At 42.6% G+C, this 24,584-nt stretch overlaps 1 protein-coding gene across 2 annotated transcripts in view; it reads right to left on the bottom strand.

The window, feature by feature from the left end:
- The window catches only part of EIF2S3 (eukaryotic translation initiation factor 2 subunit gamma), a 131,819-nt gene that overhangs the window by 83,768 nt on the left and 23,467 nt on the right, over positions 1–24,584 (bottom strand). For both annotated transcript variants that reach the window (XM_029603076.1, XM_029603075.1), the window contains exons 3-5: positions 9,280–9,407; positions 2,986–3,107; positions 2,450–2,544 (exon numbers count right to left, since the gene is read on the bottom strand). In XM_029603076.1, the coding sequence (XP_029458936.1) occupies positions 2,450–2,544; positions 2,986–3,107; positions 9,280–9,407 (345 nt within the window). The remainder of the gene's footprint in view (positions 1–2,449; positions 2,545–2,985; positions 3,108–9,279; positions 9,408–24,584) is intronic.

Genomic DNA, 24,584 nt, shown 5'->3' with positions numbered 1-24,584 from the left:
GTGTGGACATTTAATTCTTTCCTGCACATTTCTGTGGTTCGCTGAGATTATTTGCGTGCCGTAATGCTCCTGTTTGTTGTTTGGATTACCTTCCTGCTTATTGACATACCATATAGCTACCTGGTTGTCGGTCTGGATCAGGACAACTTTGTTGGACAGCCTATCAATGCCCATAGCGCGTACCTGATTGCCCTGAGCTCTAGGAAATTGATTTGACAAGAACATTCCAGAGCAGACAACAGACCCTGGGTACCAAGCCCATCTACAAGAGCTCCCCAGCCCATGGTAGATGCATCCATAGTTAGCACAATTTGAGTACGGAGACTCAGATAGGAGATCCCCTGTTCCAGATTGGAAATGATCCGCCTCCAGGACAGAGTCCCAGAGAGACGGGGTGACTTGGATGCAATGATGGAGGCTCTGAGTGGCTTGGCACCACTGTGACCTCAGGGTCCATTGGGCTCTGCACATGTGTAAACATGCCAAAGGAGTAACATGCATGGTTGTGGCCATATGGCCCAACAGTCTCAACATGTGCCCACCTGCGGCCCTGTTAAATCTCTGCCGCAATGGTCGCTAAGGCGAAGGTCCTCTGGCGAGACAGAAAATCCTTGGCCTAAGCCATGTCTAACAGGGCTCCTATGAAGTCCAATTGAGGTGATAGGCTGAGATGGGACTTTGTGTACTTGAGAACAAACCCTAATTTATTTAAAAACTCTTCTATACTGTCGTTAAGTTAATTCACCATCACAACTGTTTACAGAAAGGCACAATAAGGAAAAACTATAATTGGTATAGATTACAAATTATACATGTGCCAACAATTATGTGCCTTCCTGCTTATGCTCCAACACCCGAATGGTCAAGCACATAGACCCAACAGCCCCTGCCTGAGACATGCTCTTGACCAGCCAATCATTCAGGGATGGGAAGACAGGCACTCCCAGTCTGCAGAGGAGGGCCGCCACCACAGCGAGGCTTTTTGTGAAGACCCATGGGGAGGATGTGAGGCCAAATGGCAACACCCAGTACTGGAAGTGCAATTGTCCAATTGTCTCTTTTTTTTTTTTTATGCCCACGATGCAGTCCTTAGCACCGGCGAATCAATCCACTGTATCAGTGGTGTTCTTCCCCCAGCTCCACTCAGTATCAGTCCGGAAAGATACAAGGGAGTCCCACCGAGGAGGTAAAGATACGGCATCTAATCGGCCAGTGGGGAAGGGGGTGCCCAGAGATGTATAAAAGGATCTCTCGAGGGCAGGTCTTCAGAATTTTTTTTTTATCTGTAGATATGTTGATCTAATCAATTGTAGTAAGAATGTCTTCTCTTTTTCATTTTATCTATTTTTTGTGAAGAGAAGAGAGAGCTCCGTGCACACTGTGCGCGGAAAAAAAACAAACAGACTGAGGAGCCTGAGGTAACCCTGTCAGGATACAGGAGGGAGGGAGCACCTAGCTTAAAGACTTTACTAGACTTAGAGAGCTCTGCCACCTAGTGGCACGGAAGATGTACCCATACAGCATGGCTAATTCAGCTGCTTATCTATGTGAAAATAAATATAACTTTTGTCAAAGCAAACCCAAATTAGATGTGGTTCAAAAAATTGCCTTAACAAGGCCCATAAGTTAAATAGACCCAAACTGTGTCCAGTCAGACAGGCCAATGCAATATCGGCATGCGGAAAATGGGTGATCACATGATTGAGCACCTGCTCTCCTAACACGCGCCGATTGAACACTCTGAGCCACCCGATGCAATATGCAAATGGGCTGTCGAGTTAAAAAGGAAGTGCTAGGGGAAATTGTGCACCTCTAGCGCCTCCAGAGAGGTGGCTGTCAGGGGGTTATGAAAACTGACACTCAATTTTACAAGTGTCCTTTTTCCTAACCTGTGCACAGCCACAGGTTAGGAAAATGAACGCTCATTGAGCGTCCCTTTTCCTAACCTGACCACGGTACACTTTTTTTTTTTTTTTGTAGATTCTACTTTTTCAGGTTTTTTTTTTGCGTCAGGGAAAATAGCTAATAGCCTCATCAACATGAATTTATAAGTGATGAGCGCTATTAGCTACGAGCTCTATTGGACCCATGTTTTGGACACACTAATCTCCATTTTGCATCAGGAGTTATGTAGGCGTGTCCAAAACATGCATCCAAACATATTGAGACATGCGCTGTGGCCAGCACACGGTATTGCATTGTCCTAATAGTGATTTATATTTTTTTAGACAGCAGGATGTGAAAAATATTTAAGGGTGTAAAGACTTTTACAAGACTCCATGCCTATAGGATTAAAAAATTATGTATGTACCTGCTTTAGGAGCAGGGAATCTCTAATCAAAACCTTTTACTTCTAAATGATGTCTGCCTTTTTAATATGATCCAAGACATAGCATGGTTTCAATTTTTGGTTCCAAACCATAAGAAATCAAAACAAATGCTTTATTACCTATCAACAGTAGCGCAGCATCCATAACAGCAGCACCATTTAGCATGGTAGCCATCAAAATGTCATGGCCCGGGCAATCCACAAAGGAAACATGCCTGTTATATAAACAGAAAAGATAAAAGTCAATATTTCATAGGTATAGATCCCCACACCTCACCCAAAAGCCAAACCAAGATCCTGTGGAGGCTCAGGGCAGGATCAGCAGTGTCTTTCATGGATGACACAATCTTGTTTACTACTAACACAGTACAGTTTTGTTGTTTGTAATACAGTAGTTGGTAACTGAAATAAGTTCTCACAAGAAAAAGGCCAATAAACATGCCCCTAATTTCTAGCTACAGAGATCAGATGAAAAACATAAGACATCCATTCGATTAAAAACACATCAACCAACTATTGATATCTTGCTTAGTTCAAGTTTAAAGTAACCAGTCTATGAAACTCCCAATCTCTTTTCATAAATGGGTAGCAGGCTACAGAAAAATAAAATTAAACAATAAAAGATATGGCAGAATCTGATATCCAGTACATTTCACCTGACTAGTTTGAAATTCCCTTTGGTCCCAGGAATATCTGTAGGGAACTCATCTGGCGTGCTGCTTCCACATGACCTATAACATTCAGGTCGGGAACAACTTGGGTCATCGAGTTTGTAAATCTAAAAATGGAAAGCAATAAATGAGTAATACTTATGTTGCAATTCTGTTATACACATAGACAGGAAGTTCTTGCACTTAAATCACAAATGGTTCCTAGAAACCATGTCAAGTTGAAAACGAATTTCCAATAGGAAACAATATTATACATAGGCTCGAACAAAAAGGCCGTAACCCCAATTTCATCTGAAATGTAATTGTGTATTGATAGCCAATCAGGACTTCAACTTGTGATTTACACTGCTAAAAGTTAATAAAGAGCAAATAGTAATCAGAATCAGAGTCTTGCTAACAGGGAATAAAATATAAGTCAGTCCAAGTCAGTGTGTGAGAGTGAGGAAGGGAACACTAAGGTGCTGTGGAGACAGCTGGTGCACAAGAGAGGGAGATGAGAGCCACAATATCTCAGGGAGAAAAATCAAAACACTCTCAGCATATGTCTTAGCTGCTAAGCCCTGAAATGTTAGGAAATACTGCCATCCAGGAAGGGAAGCAACTAGGGAGATGAAAGCAATAAAACTTCTCGACTGGGAAAGATTGCTAACCCAGACTCAGACCTCTGTACCTGCTTTTTAAGGTGATGTGCTGACATCACCTCTCCCACCACCTCTTACACACTCAGTGGTAGAGGCTGGATTAAGATACTGACAGTGTGAAAAGATGGCATACATTCAACCATGATAAAAATCCTACAGTCAACAATGTATTGCAGAATCCTTACGGACAGAAATTTCATGTATGACAAGAGTATAGCAGTGGATGTATATTATTTATTTTATTTTATTTATTTAAATTCTTTTAATATACCGATGCTCAAGAACCAGGTCTTATCGTACCGGTTTACAATAAACTAGGGGGAACCAGTTAAACAATGAAAGCAAAAGTTACATTATAACAGGGAAAGTGGAACTGGGCTGTTAGAAAAGGATAGGTTAAAACGATTTCTAACTGGAAGAGCAAGGCATGTAAGTAGGAGCAAGTGCTTACATGGTATTACTAGCCTCCTGATATTACTATATTACTAGCCTCCTGATCAAGATGGAGAGACAAATGATAGATGAAATAAAGAGAGCAAATCTGGCAACATAATGGGAGATTTCAATTATCCCAGTATTGACTGGTCAATGTTTCATCAGGACATGCTAGAGAAGTTAAGCCATAAATAACTACTTTATGGAGCAGATGGTCCTAGAACAGACTAGAGGGGCAGCTACTTTAGATCTAGTCCTCAGCGGAATGTACAACCTGATGTAAAGGGTTAATATGGAAGGGTCGCTAAGCAATATAGTGCATATCTCTGGAGGGTGGACATTAAGTAAAACTAATGCAGTAGCATATAATTTTCAAAAAAGGGAGACTTTGATAGAATGAGGAAATTAGTTACAAAAACACCTAAACAGAATGGTGGCAAAGGTTAAAATTTTGCATTAGGCATGGACACTGTTTAGAAGTCCAGATAAAATGTATTACATGCATTAAAAAAGGATGAAGGAAGCCAAATGACTGCCAGGGTAGTTTAATGATGTAAAGGAGACAGTTAAAGCTAAAAATGATGAAAATAGCCAAGAGCATAAGCAATGGCAAGTTAGATGTAAAGCAGTAGTAAGATAGGCCAAAAGAGAATTTTAGAAGAAGCTTGCCAGCAAAATCTAATAAAAAAAACTTTGTCAAGTACATTTGAAGCATAAAGCCTGTGAGGGAGTCGCAAAAGGGATGCTCAGGAAGGACAAGGAAATAGCAGAAAAACCAAATTGATTCTTTTCCTCATTCTTTACTCATACCCAGAGGCATAGTATCCATAATGCACAGTGGTGCATAGGCACCACCAACTTTAAAAAGGGGTGTGCCCTGCACCATCAACTTTAGATGCTGCCACATTTCCCCCAATCCCTGGCTTCTGGTTTCCTCTGTGCTTCCCCCAAGTCCTAGTCTTCCTTTCGCTCTAACTGGCACCTGTATGTCATTGCACTTCAGCTAAAATAATGGCACCTTCTCCCCTCCTGCAGTAAAAAAATCCCATTTGAATTGAGGGCCTCCATAGATACAGAGCCATTCTTCCACTGCACTACCCCACCCCCCCCATCCCTGAATCCCATTCTTCTTAGGTTTCCCCTCCCACCAATCCCTACTTCCTGTTTTCCACTACTGTACCTTCCCAATCCTATTCTTCACCTGCACCGTCCCTACTGCCCCCAACTAGCACCTTGAGGCTGGTCAGGCTGCAGTTTAAATACATGTACCACCTCCTTCATGCAGCCCCCATGGTGAAACATTCCCTGTTTGGAGTGCGGGGCTCTATATTTACAGAGCCCCACATGGTTCAAACACTTGCTGTTAGAACTGTGTGGCCCTGTGAATTTCTAACAGCAAGTGTTTGAACCATGTGGGGCTCTGTAAATATAGAGCCCCGCACTCCAAACAGGGAATGTTTCACCACGGGGGCTGCACGAAGGAGGCGGTACATGTATTTAAACTGCAGCCTGGACACTCCGGAAACCGGCTACCAGACCAAGGTACAGCTCTGAGGGATCTTGGAAATCACCTCAGGAATTCTCAACTGGGAGAGGGACCTTTAGGTATCACCTCAGGAGAGTGGGGCTTAATCTTTCTCCAATTTAGAAGTAAATTTTCCTTCTAACGAGTACTGCAATCCCGCTAAACTACCAATGTTGGTGTAGGGAAAGCACGTCCACATCTGTTAGGAGACAGAGATACTGAATGGCTGAGGTCACTGCAGGGGTTATATCTAAGGTGACGTCAGCTTTGAAACCTGACTCAGTCTCCATCTGCTAGCAGGGGAGCACATAACCCATTGAAGTCCTGAGTCCATCTGGCTACACGCTAGGAAATTTAGATTACTGCACCAGCAGGGTAGGAACAACTAGGGAATGCTCCCGCCCCATTAAGATAGGACCCGAAGCCACATGACGGCAAGTGGGAAGGGAGAGGTAAAGAAGAGGGGCTTAGTCTGGAATACTGCGGAAAAGCAGAAGTTAGCTGAGGGGCACATTTAAGAACAAAGTAACATAGTATTGACGGCAGGAAAAAAAAAAAATGGTCCATCCAGTCTGCCCAGCAAGTTTCTTATAGTAGTAACTGCCGCTCCATGTAAGTTACTCCCATGCACCCTTTTCTTCATTATAAGCCTTTAGGGATCCACAGTGTTTACCCCATGCCCTTTTGAATTTTACTGTTTTTGTCCTCACCACCTCTTCCAGAAGAGCATTCCAGGCATCCTCCACCCTCTCCATGAAAAAAATATTTCTTTATATTGGTTCTGATTCTTTCCTTTTGGAGTTTCATTTTGGGACCCCTAGTTCTACTGCTTCCTTTCCATAAGAAATGTCATGCTGGGCAAGGTCCATCAAATCTAGCATTCTGTCTCTGACAGTGGCTAGGCAGGGTAGCAAGTACCAGTAGATCCATGAAACAGACCTATTTCCTATTACTCACTTCCTGGGATAGCAATAGCTTTCATTGGTCTACATGGCTAATTATGTTTTAGGTACTGCTCCTCCAGAAACATGTACAAATCTAAGCCAGTCACCTTGACCAAATCTTCTGGCAACAGATTCCACACTATGACTGTGTAACGAGTAAAAAGAATACCTTCTATGGTTTCTTTTAAATCTGCTGCTTGTTACATTTCATGAATGTTCCCTCGTTTTAGTATTATTTGAGAATAAATAACTGGCTTATTTACCCATTCTACCTCACTCATAAATTTTGTAAATTTCTATCTGAAAGACCTAACTTGCGCAGCCTCTCATAATAAGAGAGCAGTTTCATTCCTTTCATCATATATGTCACCCTCCTCTGCACCTTTTCTAGATCTGCAATGTCTTGTTATAGATAGGACGATCAGAACTGCACACAATACTCAAGATGTAACCCCAATATTTAAAAAAGGCTCCAGGGGCGATCCGGGTAACTATAGACCAGTGAGCCTGACGTCAGTGCCGGGAAAAATAGTGGAAACTATTCTCAAGATCAAAATCGTAGAGCATATAGAAAGACATGGTTTAATGGAACACAGTCAACATGGATTTACCCAAGGGAAGTCTTGCCTAACAAATCTGCTTCATTTTTTTGAAGGGGTTAATAAACATGTGGATAAAGGTGAACCGGTAGATGTAGTGTATTTGGATTTTCAGAAGGCGTTTGACAAAGTCCCTCATGAGAGGCTTCTACGAAAACTAAAAAGTCATGGGATAGGAGGCGATGTCCTTTCGTGGATTACAAACTGGTTAAAAGACAGGAAACAGAGAGTAGGATTAAATCGTCAATTTTCTCAGTGGAAAAGTGTAAACAGTGGAGTGCCACAGGGATCTGTACTTGGACCAGTGCTTTTCAATATATATATATATATATATATATATATATATATAAATGATCTGGAAAGGAATACGACGAGTGAGGTTATCAAATTTGCGGATGATACAAAATTATTCAGAGTAGTTAAATCACAAGCAGACTGTGATACATTACAGGAGGACCTTGCAAGACTGGAAGATTGGGCATCCAAATGGCAGATGAAATTTAATGTGGACAAGTGCAAGGGAAAAATAACCCTTGCTATAGTTACACGATGTTAGGTTCCATATTAGGAGCTACCACCCAGGAAAAAGATCTAGGCATCATAGTGGATAATACTTTAAAATCGTCGGCTCAGTGTGCTGCAGCAGTCAAAAAAGCAAATAGAATGTTAAGAATTATTAGGAAGGGAATGGTTAACAGAACGGAAAATGTCATAATGCCTCTGTATCGCTCCATGATGAGACCGCACCTTGAATACTGTGTACAATTCTGGTCGCCGCATCTAAAAAAAGATATAGTTGCGATGGAGAAGGTACAGAGAAGGGCAACCAAAATGATAAAGGGGATGGAACAGCTCCTCTATGAGGAAAGGCTGAAGAGGTTAGGGCTGTTAAGCTTGGAGAAGAGTCGGCTGAGGGGGGATATGATAGAGGTCTTTAAGATCATGAGAGGTCTTGAACGTGTAGATGTGACTCGGATATTTACACTTTCAAATAATAGAAGGACTAGGGGGCATTCCATGAAGTTAGCAAGTAGCACATTTAAGACTAATCGGAGAAAATTCTTTTTCACTCAACGCACAATAAAGCTCTGGAATTTGTTGCCAGAGGATGTGGTTAGTGCAGTTAGTTTAGCTGGGTTCAAAAAAGGTTTGGATAAGTTCTTGGAGGAGAAGTCCATTAATGGCTATTAATCAATTATACTTAGGGAATAACCACTGCTATTAATTGCATCAGTAGCATGGGTTCTTCTTAGTATTTGGGTAATTGCCAGTTTCTTGTGGCCTGGTTTTGGCCTCTGTTGGAAACAGGATGCTAGGCTTGATGGACCCTTGGTCTGACCCAGCATGGCAATTTCTTATGTGATCACACCATGAATTGATATATAGGCAATATGGCGATTTCAGTTTTATTCTTCATTCCTTTTCAGATCATTCCTATCATTCTATTTGCTTTTTGACCACCACCGCACATTGAACTAAGGATTTCAATGTATTGACCACAAGAACGCCAAAGTCCTTTTCCTGGGTGGTATCTCCCAATACAGAACCAAGCATTTGTATACCTGTAGTTGGGATTTTTTTTTATTTTCCCTATGTGTATCATTTTGCACTTTTCTACATGAAAATTCAGCAGCAATTCAGATGCCCAGTCTTTTAGTCTCACAAGATCCTTCTGTAGTTACTCACAATATACTATTTTAACTATGAATAATTTTTGTCATCTGCAAATTTTAACCTCACTCTTCGTTACCTTTCCCAGATCCTTTATGAATATGTTAAACATCACAGGTCCCAGTATCCATCCTTGTGGTACTCTAATGATGACCCTTCTCCATTTGGAAAACTGACCATTTAGGCTCAGGAGTAAGGAAGTATTTCTTTATAGAAAAAGTGGAGAATACATGGAACAGCCTTTCACTGGAGGTGATGGAGACATCCACAGTATCTGAATTCAAGAAAGTATGGGATAAGCACAGGGAATCTCAGAGTGTAGTAGGGATTTTACTGCTGACAAGATAAAATTTATATTCCACTTTTTGTGGATAGACCCTTTTTCTACCATCAGATTTCTGTGTTTCTATGTTACAAAAGAGTTTATCTGAAACAAAAATGCTGATCTTATAGCATTAACTAACCTTAGCATTCGCATAACCCAGCTTGATCGTGATATTTCTTTCCAATTCATTTTTAAATCGGACGGTGTGAACCCCAGAAATTGCTTTCACTACTGTTGATTTTCCATGAGCTACATGACCGATGGTACCTAGGTTTTAAGGCAAGTACATGAAGTTGTATCAGTTTAATATGTATGAAACATTGTACCCTGTGTTTTCTAAACCAATTAGAGATATCAATTGAAATAAATAAGAACACACAAACTGAGAGCAGATCCTGACATTCTAATCCATTAAAAAAAGCCACATAAATGTATTCCTTTCAGTAAGCTGTTACTCTGTTGCATATATACATTTTTTTTTAACATAATTCAAAAGCACTTTACAAGTATTAACATTTCCTTTCATTACTTATATTTATAAATGAAAAATTACTACTTACACTTGATAATTTCCTTCTCTTTAGTACAGACAGATGGATCTAGAACAAGTGGGTTATGCACATCTACCAGCAGATAGAGACAGAGCAAAACTGGCATCATAGCATATATACTCCTGCAGCGACATCAGCCCACCAGTATTCTCTGCAAAAGCCAACTGTGGACAGACTAACATAATTTAATACAAGATAGCCGTTCCAGCACTCAGTCAACAGGAAACACTGACCTCAGACAAAGAATGTATTAACACTAGTCTAGGGACTGGATTAACACTTACCCATAACCCCTGGAAACACGCAGCCTCGCAGGATGACAATAGCACAACCCGCTGGCAGCCAAGGGCAGGAAGGTGGATCCACCTATCTATACTAAAGAAAAGGAAATCATCAAGTAGTCATTTCTCAGTGTTTAGAAAGGTAGATCCAGAATAAGTGGGATGTACCAAAGCTATTCCTGAACAGGGTGGGAAGCTGTCCGCGATCCAGTCAAAAGCACACTTTCAAAGGCTGTGTCCTCCTGGGCCTGCACATCCAGATGATAATACCTGAAAAAGGTGTGTAAGGAAGACCATGTCGCAGCTCGGCAAATATTGATAGGAGACAACAATCTAACTTCCACCCATGACACTGCCTGAGCCCTAGTGGAATGAGCCCTAACCTGACTAGGCAATGGCTGCTCAGCATCCACATATGCAGTTGTAACTACCTCCTTAATCCAGCGAGCTTAGTAGCCCACAAAGCGGGCTCACCCTGTTTACTTCCACCGAGAACGACGTATAGGCTATCAGTCTTCTGAAAGGTTTAGAAACCTCCAAATACCTCACAATCTGTCTCTTGACATCCAAAGGTCGTAACAGGCGATATTCCTCTCCATCTCTCTTCCTATCCAAAAATGGCAGAGAAATGGACTGATTCAAGTGAAAATTTGAGGCCACTTTCAGCAACAAGGAAGGAACATCTTGCAGCTGTATCGCTCCTGGAGTCACTCGAAAGAACAGCTCCTGGCAAGACAAGGCCTGCAGATCAGATATTCTACACATAGAACAAATTGCCACAACACCAATTTCAAGATCAATAACCACAAAGAAAGATTATGCATTGGTGGAAAAGTAGGGCCCGCTAAGAAATCCAAAACAAGATTAAGACTCCACACGGGCACTGGCAACTGCAAGGGAGGAGAAAGACGTTTCACTCTTTCAGGAAATGGGCCACATCTGGATGAGCTGACAAGGGTCCATCATTCACCTGACCCCTGAAACAAACAAGAACTGCTACCTGTACCTTTAAGGAATTAAGGGCCAACCCTTTATTAAGCCATCCTGCAAAAATTTCAAAATGAGCGAGATCTCAACAGAACGAGGAACAACCCCTCAATCTTCACACCAAGCTTCAAACACTCGCCAAACCCACACCTAGGCTAAGGAAGTGGAGAAATTCTTGCTCACTGCAGGTGGCAATCACCGCAGTAGAATATCCACGCTTCAGCAAGTGAGCCCTCTCAAGGGCCAGACCACAAGACAAAATTGAATCGGATTTTCGTGAAGAACAGGCCCCTGCAACAGCAGATCCCTGTGTGCCAGAAGCTGGAGGGAAGTCTACCAGGAGCCTTCGCAGATCTGATTAGCATGGTCTCCTGGGCCAATCTGGTACCACCAGAAGCACCATCTCTCTGTGACCCTTAATTTTCCATATAAGTCTGCCCAACTTCAGCCATGGGGAGGGGGGGGGGGGGCACACAGCAGATCGCTCTCCGTCCACCCCTGCACGAGAGCATCGATTCCCAAAGACTTTGGATCTCGCCTGTGACTGAAGAAACAAGCAACCTTTGCAGTGTGAGAAATCACTAGTAGGTCCAGAAACGTAAGGCCTCGTTTCTGAACCTATTAGCAACTTCTCGCATTGAAGATCTGCTATTAGCTGAAACGTCTCGTTTGACATTTCCCATTCTCCTGGATCCAAACTCTGCCTGAGAAGAAAGTCTGCTCTTACATTGTCTTTTCCTGCAATGTGTGAGGCTGAGATCTCCTGAAGATGCACTTCCACCCATTTCATAAGTTAGGCTATTTCCTGTGATACTTGCTGGCTCTTGGTTCCTCCCCAGCAAATGATGTAAGCCACAGTCATTGCATTGTCCAATATTATTCGGACCGCGCGACTCGGCAATCTGTTCCCAAACTGCAAGCATGCCATCCAGACCGCATGGGCTTCCAGCCGATTGATACTCCAGAGAGACTCTTCTGGACTCCAGCACCCTTTTGCTATCAGATCCTGACACTGAGCCCCCCCAATCCTGGAGGCTCGCATTTGTTGTCAGTTCCAGCTAGTCCATTGAGCTTAGGGAAGCCCTCTTTCTCAGATGATCTGCCTTTAACCACTACTGCAGGTGAGTGCAAACCTCCATTGGCAGGTGAAGCCGAATCGAATAGTCCTGAGACTGTGGGCACTAATAAGACAACAGGGTGTTCTGAAGAAGATACATATGCACACCCTAGCTCACGGCACCACTTCCCAGATTGCCACCACTAATGCAAGCACCTGTAGACTGGACCACACTATCAGGTGTATTGTGTTCATCAATAGCTGCACCTGCACCATCAACTTCTGAATATGACTCTCCGTAAGAAACACCCTGCCCTGTTTCATGTAGAACCGAACACAGAAGATACTCTAGTGACCAAGATGGCTGAAGACTGCTCTTGGCCAGGGTCACCATCCAACTGAGCTCTTGCAATAAGGAGATCACCTTGAGCAACACCAGGAGGCTCTCTTCCAGCGTCCTGGCCTGAATCAGCCAGTCACCCAAGTACAGGTATACTAGAATCCCATCCTTTCTCAACTTCACCGCCACCACCATCACCATAACCTTGGAAAAAGTTCTGGTCACGGTGGCCAGACAAAAAGGCAGTGCTCGAAACTGAAAATGATGTCCAAACATTTTGACCCACACCTGATAAAAGAGAGAGAGGTGACCCCCTATATCTCCTATTCCCCGAGGTGGGTTGGCACACTCAGTTAACAGCTCGGGGGTTCCACTACTCGAGCCTGTGCCCTGTCTAGGCTGGCTGGGACAAAAGGACTGAGACCTACAGAAAGGTCAAGTCCTCTGAAAGGCTGAACCTCTGTAGGGTCGAAAATGCTCGGATCCCCTAGCATGACCTCTCATGCTAAAGGAGCGCGGCATCTGCTTCTTATCCTCTGGTAACTGAGGACTCGCCCCACTTACTGGCCATTTTCTCCAACTTGCTCCCAAACAAGAGCGAGCCTTTAAAGGGTAACTTCGTAAGGTTAGACTTGGAGGTCGCATTGGCTGATTAAATTCTCAGCCATAACTGATGCCTGTCTGCTATTACCGAAACTACCCCTCTAGCTGAGATGCAGACCCAATCACAGCCTGCATCTGCTAAAAAGGCGGCTGCTGGCTCCATAACAAGTGGAATTTACTCCAGAGTTATCAACCTACTAAGAGAGAAGTAAACAGGAGCAAGCCGGTAGGGAACAACAAGAAGCTATCTGCAAAGTTATTACCACTGCTTCAAGTGCTTGCTTAAGGATGGTCTCAATCCTCCTTCACATCCTTCAAGGCCGCTCCTCCCTCTTCGGGGATAGTTGTCCACTTGGTGACGGCACACACAAGCGCATCCACGTAATTGCTCTCTCACAGCTGGATCCAGATAGTACAGTCCTTCCAAGACTCGTCCCCCTTTGAAATTAGCTTCTGGGGTGCCCCACTCAAGATCAATCAATTCTTGAACGGCCTTCATAACAGGAAAAAAACAAGAGGCTTTATGTAAAGAAATCAAAATGGGATTTTCTTTGGCTCAGACATGAATTCAGTCCCAGGTACTCCCAGCATCTTTAATGTCTGGAAAATCAGAGCCAGTGACTCATCTCTATGAAAGAACCGCAACTTAATCCTATACGGTTCCAATCCCAGAGGAATTCCCCCATCCTCCAAGGAGTAAGGATCAACTTCATCATCCGTGCCTATCGGGAAGACCATTCGCAGATTTAAGTGTACTTCAATGCTTAACCGCAGCACCAGGCATGCAGGAGGTCACGACCTGCAACTCTGACCTGGCAAGATTAGTCGGGGCCAAGCAGCGCTGGCACAAGTTAGAGAGAATGTCAGGCTGTGATGCCTGAATATGACAAGCAGCACAGAGGGTAAGGCACTTAGGTTTCTTAGCTATAGGCGCCATAATCTATCAGTGCACTTTAACAAGCAACTGAAAGGTGTGTATCCAGCTATATTAGAGCTGCAAAAAACAGGCGTCCTAAATTTAAGCATACAACCCTGAACCTCGATAAGCGCCCAAAAAACTACGTATCCTCAATGCCACCCAGATTGTACATATAGGTAAATGTGCACCTCAAATAGATGCCACTACGAACTGGATGCCCAAGCAGGCACCCAACTAAGCGTTTAAAAACTGGGCGCACAGCCAAATGCACTTGCACGAACAGACAGTCCTGAAGCGGGCAGCCTAATGCACAGGAAAACATGCGAAAACTCCACCATGGCCTATTATGCAGAACGCAGTGATAAGCCTAAGAGCAGGGCCTAGGCCCTAGCCCAAAAGGCTGCTGAACCTGCCAGGCTGCCCAGGTCCCCTAAATTCCCTCGGAGGCGGGAACGAATGTTGGATCGGCATGCTGAGCATGAAAGATGAATCCCTACAAACAACCCTCCATCTCTTTTCTCTTTTGCTTTACCTGAGCTCAGCCCATCCTGGCTGAGTACAGAATCAGTCTCCGGCTGCGGGGGGAGAGGGCATATACAGTCACCGCCCCGCTCAGCTCCCTGCACCCACATGCCTTTCAGCAGTCTTTTACAGCTAAGTCCACACCAGTTGAAAACAGCTACCAGACCAAAGCACTCATCTGAGGGAAAATCCAATATATATATCACCTCAGGAATTCTCAACTGAGGGAAGGATCATATGGTATCACCACAGGAGAGTAGGGTGTAGTCATTTTCTTTCTTATCTCCTTCTGAAAACTTTGGGCAAACCCCAGTAGGGAGATGCACATCCACCATCTGCTGGAGATGGAGAATACTGGTGGGCTGATGTAACTGCAGGGGTATATATTGTTTATTGCACCCCTGTTTCTTGTGAACCAGCATGATGGGACTACTGTCTTGAATGTTGGTATATAAAAAAACTTAAATAAATAAATAAATAAATATATACTGTGAAGTCAGCTTTGTTCCATCTCCATCTGCTGGTATAGTTGCATAACCCACTTGTTCTGGATCCACCTGTCTAAACACTAAGAAAATGCCTTATGCAAATACTTGCCCCCAAAGTGGTTTCAAGCATTAAAAAATACCATACAATTTCATTACACCAGGGGCAAGGAAGCGCCAAGAACATGGCCAGTACAATCAAACAAAAACAAAGAGCTGGTAAGAGTAGCACTAACAAAATTCCTTAAAATATTGTCTTTTTATATTGTTCTTTGGGCCCTACTCCATTGTTTGTTTTTACACTTTTTGGAAAAATGCTTTTAATACAATTTAAGATTATGAATTTAAAGTTTAAAGCGTCTAATGTCCAGGGAGCAAAGTACTTACAACAGTTAGTAGACATTTATACATCTAGCAGATGCCTTCTCTCCACATTAGAGATTTTGTTTAGAGTACAAACAGTGAAGGAGGTGTCAGAAGGGCAATCAGGAAGCGGCTTTTCTCTGTTATAGGACCAGAACTGTGGAACTCAGTAGCAAAAGAGTTGCAGATGGAGTTAAATTACCTGCTCTTCTGGAAAAGGGTGAAATCTTGGCTTTTCCCATTTATATTTAAATGTAATAGGCTTTATTGTTTTAACAATTTTATTTTTTTTTTAATTTGAAAATTATGTAATTGGGTTTTTTTTGTAGGCTTTTGATAAAAACCGCACCAATCAGGGTTTCTCTGCATGAGAGGTCTATAAGAATGAAAGAATGAATAAATAAATGAATGAATGAATTATTACCACACATCTCTCTTGAAAATCCAATTTATTTGTTATGCTATATTTTTTCTTACATGCTTTATTCTCTCTTACATGCAGTATGATGGATGCATGAGGTTCTGATAAGGATCAACATTATAGGTTGTAGCCTCAAGGTAAGAGTACCAAAGTACGAGAAATTGTTAAAAATATTTTTTCTTTTTTTATGTTTTCCTTCCTCCTTTTATCTTAAAAAAGCAAATGGTGAAATCGGATCATACAAAACAACTCTCAAAAATTCCATGCAGTTCACCAATAGCAACTGGTTTATAAATGGGTAGAAGAGGATTAAATGAGGCCAAATCCAAACCCTAATTTACTTCCTTCTAAGCACCCTCATACAAATAGCTTCTACCTGAGAGCTTCAGGTCTCCTTTTTCCTTTGTTTTTAAAGCATGGGGGAACCTATATAGAGAAAATAAGATATAGTTACTCACCTGCAGCAGGTGTTCTCCGAGAAGAGCAGGATGTCTGTCCTCACACATGGGCGACATCATCAGATGCAGCCCACCATAGAACTCAGACATAAAAGTTTCTAGAAGCTTTGCTTTGAGCATACCCCACTGGGTATGCACAGCCCAGGTAAGAGGGTTTTGCAAGAACTGACATCCTGCTGTTCTATCATACCTGCTACAGGTATTTTTTTTTCTGAGGACAAACAGTCCTCACATATGGGGAATCCCAAGCTACAGGCCTGCCTTGAAAAAAAAAATGGGGGATGAAATTCAAAACCTTGTCAACAGACTGTTTTTGGTGGCAACAGGCCCTCCTAATATTTTCTGTTTTATTTTAACATATACATAGTAACATAGTAATGATGGTAAAAAAAAAAAAAAAAAAAAAAAGACTAAATGGTCCATCCAGTTTGCCCAGCAAGCGTTGTACGGTAGTAACTACCGCTCTGTGCTGATACTCCCATGTTTCTGTTAATGGCAGACTAACCAAATAACGGGTTCTAGGAAGGATGGAGTTGGGTTCTACACCTGAAAGACTCTGTAGAACAGACTGTCAAAAATTGTCACATCGGGAGGCCCGGTCAAAATATTAGTGAGATGGAAATGTGCGGGAGAACGCCATATTGCAGCTTTGTGGATCTTCTCCATGGAGGTGAATCTCAGGTGGGCTACCAACGCAACTATGGCTCTAATACTGCGAGCTTTGACAATCACATCTGGGTGTAACAAACGTGCCTTCCCTATCCCTAACCCCTTTTGGGCTTCCTTGCCTCCTGTCCTCTTCTCCACAACAATTCCAAGCTTATTAGCCTCAAGCAAAACAAAAAACTGAATGGACTACCTAAGGGCTTCAGAATGCCCCATTTGGAAGGCTGCAGTCTAGATTGCAAGGGAACCCCAATTTCACTTCATCTTTGAAGACTCTAACAGAACCATAAGCCAGTGACATAGTCAGAACTGATTTTTTGGAGGGCCCCAAGGTTAAAATAGGTGGGCAGTAGACATACAGATCTAGTTCCTACTAGTATGCACCCTACAATGGATTTCTGAGTAATCTGCAATAGCAATCATGCATCATGAGTGACATTTTAAAATATTTTAATTCTATTATTTCAAGCATTTACCAACATTAAAAATGCCTTATTAATCTGTATTAATTTGATATTTATTGCAGTTTATAAATGCACAATATCATGTAAAAAGTAAAAAAGGAACACTTAACAGGAACATCAGATCCAAACACATAAAGCAAATATCAATATATTCTTTTACGAGTCCTCTTCCTAGAAATGCATAGAACTACAATAAAACAGCAATAATCATAATCATCATCATAAAAAGATTTGCAACAGGTGCAGAACAGAATTAGGACTTGAAAAAAAAAATTTGAATTCCAATGCCAAAGTGACAGCAAAACAAATTCCCTTTGCTGCAAAACACTTTGTGAAATAACAAACCTTGGCAAAATAAATACCATACCAAAACAGCACTAACTCTCAGGACTCAAAAAGCAGCAACCTTATCTACAAAAAGGCAGCAAGGAAAACATTACACCTGGCCCAAGAACACTAATATACTACCCTAGTGGGCAAACAGAACAAGCCAAACTGCTACAAATCCCTTCAGAGAAATTATACTCTAGCCAAAATACTGCATCTCTGTCACACATGCGCAACACAAACAGACCGTTACCTAATACAGAATAAGGGACTACAAATTAGAAATAAACATGCAGACAAAACTGAAATGGAAAGCCTGAGAAACCAGACTGAATACTAGAATACTGAAGAAAAAGCAAAATACAAATATAAGAAATGCACATTCCCAAAGATGGCATATTCCAATCACTGAAAGGAAAAAAAAATTTTTTTTACCTTTGTTGTCTATTGTTCTAGTCAGTTAGTCCCAGTCTCTTCCTTATTCTTTTTCAGGGTTTCTTTTATTCCTTTTCTTCTCTATCTTCCTGTCTTCTTTACACACACACACACAGAATCTCTCACATACGATCCCAGTTTCTTCCATGCTCCTTCTCACACACACAGGCTCTCACTCTTAAAATGCTCTCTTTTATATGCAAGTTTCCAATCCCATTCCTCCCTACAGACATACACAGGCTCTCACATGCTGTCTCCCATTCTCCCTCACAGACACACATACAGGCTCTCGCTTTTACATGCGCTCTCACACACAGCTTCATATTCCCATACAAACACCAGGTTCTCATATGCTCTCTCTCACATGCAGGCTCCTACTCCCACTTCCATATATATGAACCCTCACAGGCTCTCACTCTCATAATCAAGTTCTCACTCCCACATACTCACTCTAACACCCCCACCCCAGGTAGGCTCCCATTCACACACGCACCCCCCAAGCAGAATACCGTTCCCACTTACACCTCCATCCTCCCAGGCAGGCTCCCATTCACTCCCCCAGGAAGGCTATCATTCACATACACCCATACAAGCAGAAAACAGAGGCAAAAGGGAGAGCCTGTTCTGCTGCTGCTGCGCCTCCTGTGCCTGCCCTTAGCATTCAAATCTCGCAGGGTTAGCATGTCCTCTATGCTGATCTCGCGATATACGAGATCAGCATAGAGCACTTACTGGCTGCACATGTTTTGAATGCTGCTGGGCCCACAAATGTGAAGGAGCAGGAGAATGGATGCCTTCTGGTGAGTGGTTTTTTTTTTCCCTTTGACCACTTCTCAGCTGCCGGTGGGATGGGTCCACTAGGGGCCTCAAAGGATTGCTCCACTTCTCGGCCGCCAGTTAGATAGGGTCACGGGCCTGCTCCACTTCAAAGCCGCCGGGGCCTCCTCCTCTTCTCGGCCACCAGTGAGATGAGGCCACCATGGACCCTCGAGGGGCTGCTTCACTTCTCGGCCACCTGGCCTCTTCCTCTTCTTGGCTGCCGGTGGGATGGTGTCCACCGGTGGCCTCGTGGGCCTTTTCCTCCTCTTGGCTGGCGTGTTCGCTGCGGCCCTGTGACAGGGCTTCTTCCTGGGCTGCCGGGCAATGCTGATTGGGTGGGCCTGAGCCCAAAGTTGGTGTAGGCCACCCAGGCTCACCTGTGGCTACGCCACTGCCTAAGGCAGAAACTTAGGATGCGTGTGTAGAACCACATCACTAAACCCTTTGTATAAGGTGGATAATTCACAAGGCCTGGAGCTCACAGACTCCAAGTGCTGAAGAGACAGCCACTAAATAAAAATATGACCTTCCAATTAATTCTGTTGACAAGAATCCAGTGGATTGCAAGGTGCTTTCATCAACTGGGAGGCTAAAGCAAGCTTCATATAAACCGGACAACAAAGTTGTAAGGAGATAGATTTATCTTCTACATGGTGGTGTTAAGCACCATTTGCACCAAGGCCAACTCTTACTGAACTGATTCTCAAAACCAATTCAGAGAAATGTAGAAGATATGCAAGCAATTCTGTACAAAAACAGGAAGGATGAATCTAGAGCAGTGGCTCCCGACCTGGGGTCCTCGAACCATCATAGGGAGTCCCGCCAGAAGAGAGGCAATAAATTGCAACTGCTAAGAAATAGCAGGCTGACTTACCTCTAAGGAGCTTTGCATTCCACTGTCTGATCTAATGCTGAGGCAAGGAAGATCATAATCTCAAAAAAGCCCAAACTGGCTCAGAGAGAAGATGGGGAAGAGTATGGCTGGTTGCCACCATGAGAAGCCTGAAGCTGCACCGAAAAGAAGACGGGAATTGCGCTGCCACCAGCACCTTCAAAAGTAGCTGCTCCACATGACTAGAGGTGGCAGCAAGCTGGGTGATGACCCTCAGGAGCATTTCTGGTCACTGATAAATGTGCTCTGGCTGTCCTGCTGGCCTGGCAGCAAGGGGGAAAATCTGCAGCAAGGGAGCAGTATGGCGCTAGGAGGTGGGGGGGCATAGGGAAGGGACCATAGTGGGGATCAGCACTCAAAGGAGTGGAGAAGGATCAGAGGGAGGAAAGAGCAAGAAGAAGAGCATAAAAATGAAAGCATGAGGAAAGGGCCTTAAGAAGGAAGAGGGAGGAGAGAAGGCGAGAGTGCTATAAAAACTTCTTGGCACCTTATGAGGTGACTAAAACATGATGCTGCAACCTATTGTTTTACTGAGATGTTTATATGAGTGCGTTGAATTTGCTGCTACAACCTATGGTTGTATTGAGATGTTTGTATTTTTATCAAATGAGTGCTATGCTGATTTTACTGGGATATATGTTATATTCTTAGCCTTATAGATTTTTTTTTTTTTTTAAGTTTAGTCCTCTTCTATATTTTACCTAGTTTAGTCCTGTTGTTGAGGGATATTAAGTTTAGTCCTTACTGAAGTCTTCTTCAGACTAGAACTGCTAAATCTTTAGACTGTATGTTAACTTTCTAATATGTTATTCCCCACCTAGGGTGAATTTCTAATTCAAAGATGTGGGTAAGAAATCCAAATAAACAAACACTTGGGATGGGGCCACATGGAGAAGAGGACAGGAGGTAAGGCACTCAGGAAGGGGATAGGGGGAAGGAACGAACTTGGGAGAGGGCCATGGTGGTAGGAGCGCAGGAGGAAAAGCACTCAGGAAGGGACCTTGAGCGGGAGGACCAGAGTAGGGGCAAAGGAAAGAGGATAGAAGGGAAGGCATTGGTGGGGCAACTGGGGCAGGAGGAAAGGCATTCAAGGAAGACAGAGAGCAGGATGGTGAGCACTTAGGAAGGGTCATAGGAGGAAGGTAGCAGGGGCAGAACCATAGAAAAGACTGCAGGGAAGAAAAAGCAGAATGAAGAGCACTCGGGAAGGAGGGCAGGAGATAAGACACTTGGAGGTGAGTAGTAGCACTAATGAATGATCTATACGGGGAAGAAAGGAGAGATCACAGTTTACATTAGAAACCACACCTTATTTTTTTGTAATTATCTTTATTAGAAACCATTCCTTATTAAATATTAAGTTTTAAACATTACAAATAATGCTGGAGTGCATATTCTTATTTGATATTAATCAGTTTTTTCATATGGCATTTAACTGCATGTAAAAATTAAAGAAGCATGTGGGGGTCTGCAACATTTTTAGAGGTTGAAAAGGGGTTCACGTTCCCCCAAAGGTTGGGAATCCTTGACCTAGGGCTTCTCTTGTATACCCCATGGCAAAAAAAAAAAAAATGCTCCATTCTAAACCACAGGATTTCTTCTTGAAATCCTTCTTGGAATCCAGAAGAATATGGCACAATGCCATACAGATACAGGGATTGTAGGACTACCATAACACCACCCAGGATATGACAGCCAGTTACCGAATATTGGGTAGCGTAACAGTCCCTAATCCCGAGTGACCGGCACTGGGAAACTCCCTAACCCGATAGGATCCCTGATCAAATTCTCCCAAAGGAGTACAAAACATCTGTCAACAGGGAGCTCGAGGATACTAGTTTCTCAGTTTCTTCAGAGTTTCCATAAGGTCCAGTGACCAGAGGAACTGTAGGATAAGCTTACAGAAGACTGACTCCAATCTATGGTGAGGGTACCTAAGGACCTCTCTGTTCAGAGGAGATGCATACAGAACTACCACAGGTGTGTTCCATCCACAAAATACCTGCCTGCCAACTCCTCTATCCAGGGACCATTTGAGGGGTTCCATGACCGTCACCTCTCCAACAAGATAAACTGCACTGAGGATCATTCTGTCAGAGATGACCCAGTATCACATCTGGACAATTCCCTGCCACAGGTTCCATCCCTCCTTACTTGTTGCTATAGAACATAGCTACCCGAATATCCATTTAGATGAGGACAAATTCACTGGGCTCTCAAACCCTGAAAGTCTTCAAATCACCGTTTACTGCCATTAACTCAAAGGAATTTAACTAAATTTATTTATTAATCGCTTACAGAGACCTAAGTGATTTACAAAATAATATTCATAATAAAACAGATCACCAAACAATGGGGAACAATAATAATCCAAAATCCTGAGACAAACAAATCAGCAGATATATATTACTGTTCAAAATACTCAGATGAAGGCTTGTTTAAGCAAAAATGCTTATAACATGGACTTAAAGTCTTCAAGCAGTCTATCAAATGCAATGCTTCAGTAAGCGAGTTCCAAATTAGTGGGAGCTGCCACTGAAAAGGCAGACTCTCTGGTTTCTGCCAGTCAAGTTTGTCTAGCAGATGAAATGCCAAGAAGTCCTCTTTTGAAGATCTAAGTGATTGCACCGGGTTGTAGACTCTTAACAGAGTGTTAGCCCAAGGCAGTGAATCCAGCCTCAGTAAAATTCCCCGTAAGTAGGCCATGATATGCTGAGTACATAGCCCCCTCAACCCAGGTAAAACGTAATCTAGAATGAATCAGCCACCAGAACAGAATCTCTCAAGGCTAGGTAATGTGGATGCCATCTTGAAGATACCAAGTGGCCTTAATCCACTGAGATCTTAGGGTCCATTGGCCTTTTTGACTGTAAAGACATTCCAAAGGAGTAATGAGTACAATCAAAGCCAGAAGGACCACAACCTAAATATGTCTGCTGACATCCGCTGACTCATTCCTATCCTCTCCACAGTAGATATCGAGTCAATCCTCTTATGGGAGAAGGGCTTTTGCCCAAGTCTCACCTACCAAAACTCTTATAAAACCAATTAAGCCAAGGGGCTATAGGTGGGAATCAGAGTAATTACTAAAACTCTAGCAAGACCCACACCCAGATGGTCTTGCTAATTCTGTGGCACCTCCTCAAGACATGCTCTTGACCAACATCCAGATAGGGGAAAACATGCATTCCCCCAATTCATGTAGCTGCAAAAGCACTATCACAAGGCATGTTTTCCCCTATCTGGATGTTGGTCAAGAGCATGTCTTGAGAAGGTGCAAACGCGAGGCTGAAAGGCAGCATGCAATACTGGAAGTCTCCCAACTGCAAATTTGAGATACTTCCCAAGAGCTGGAAGATTCTATGTAGATGTAAGGATCCAGTTTAGGGGTTCAGCCAGTCCCCTGCTTTCTAGGGAAAGAAACATGGTGCTGAGGAAAACCCTTATGAGCTTTCACTTACTAGGAACCTTTTTAATACCATCCAATCAAGAGTGGGAGACTATGATAAGAGGAAATTAATTAGAAAACAAAACTAAAAAGGAGCAGTTGCAAAGGATAAACGTTCGCATGATGCGTGGACAGTTTACAAATACCATTATGGAAGCCCCCATTAAATGTATTCCATGTCTTAAATTAGGTCAAAGGAAGACCAAACAACTGCCAGCAAAAACCAAAATGGCAGAAGCTAGTCTTAAAAACCAATATCATTAGCCATATGGCTTAATGGGAAAGAATAAACATAGTTTAAGCAAATGGAAATTTTGTGTTACCAATATTTCTGAAGGTGTAAATAAACATGAGGATAAGGTGAGCCAGTTGATATAGTATATCTGGATTTTCAGAAAGCATCTGACAAAGTCCCCCATGAGAGACCTTGCAGGAAATTAAAAAATCATGGGATAGGAGGAAGTGTTCTACTGTGGTTTGAAAACTGGTTAAAAGACAAGAAAAGAATTAAATGGTCAGTTTTCCATATGGAGAAAGGTTATTAGTGAAATAAAGAGTGAGGTGATAACACAAAATTATTCAAAGTGGTCAAAACAGAAGCAGACTGCAAGGTACTGCAGAAGCACCTTGAGAAATTAGGAGACTTGGTATCTGAATGCCAGATGAAATTTAACATGGAAAAGTGCAAAGTAATATATATATAGGGAAAAATAATCCCAACTACAGGTACACAATGCTGGGTTCTGTATTGGGAGTTACTACCCAGGAAAAGCTTAGAGCCTTTGAAAGCTTCAACTCGGCGAGTGACCGTAGTCACAAAAGCAAATACAATGTTAGAATTGATCCGACAAAGAATGGAGAATAAAACAATCATATTGCCTCTGTATCAATCCATTTTGCAATTGCACCTCAAATACTGTGTGCAGTTCTGGTTGTTCAATCTCAAAAGACATAAAAACTAGAAAAGGTGCACAAGAAGGCAACAAAAATGATAAATGGAATGGAACAATTCGCCAATGATGAGAGGCTATGCAGATTAGGGCTCTTCAGCTTGAAAAAGAGACTGCCGAGAGGAGACATGATACAAAATCACAAGTCAAGTGGAACAGGTAAAGAAAAGTTGGTTATTTATCCTTTCAAATAATACTAAACAAAAGGATACTTCATGAAACTAACCACCAACAGATTTAAAACAAATCATAGAAAGTACTTTTCATGCAGATACAATCAAGCTGTGGAATTTGTTGCCAGCTTGACAACTAGCATAGCGAGCTTTAAGAGAGGTTTGGACAAATTCCTGGAGGAAAAGGCCATGAAATATTACCAGCCAGGAAGACTAAAATAAGCTACTGCCATCCCCAGGAGTGAATACAAGGAAAAAAGATTTACTTCATAGGATTTTCCAG

Source organism: Rhinatrema bivittatum, chromosome 5, assembly GCF_901001135.1.
Source record: "Rhinatrema bivittatum chromosome 5, aRhiBiv1.1, whole genome shotgun sequence".
NCBI lineage: Eukaryota > Metazoa > Chordata > Amphibia > Gymnophiona > Rhinatrematidae > Rhinatrema > Rhinatrema bivittatum.
The sequence above is the reverse complement of the archived record's forward strand: the minus strand, read 5'-3'. Positions and strand labels throughout refer to the sequence as shown.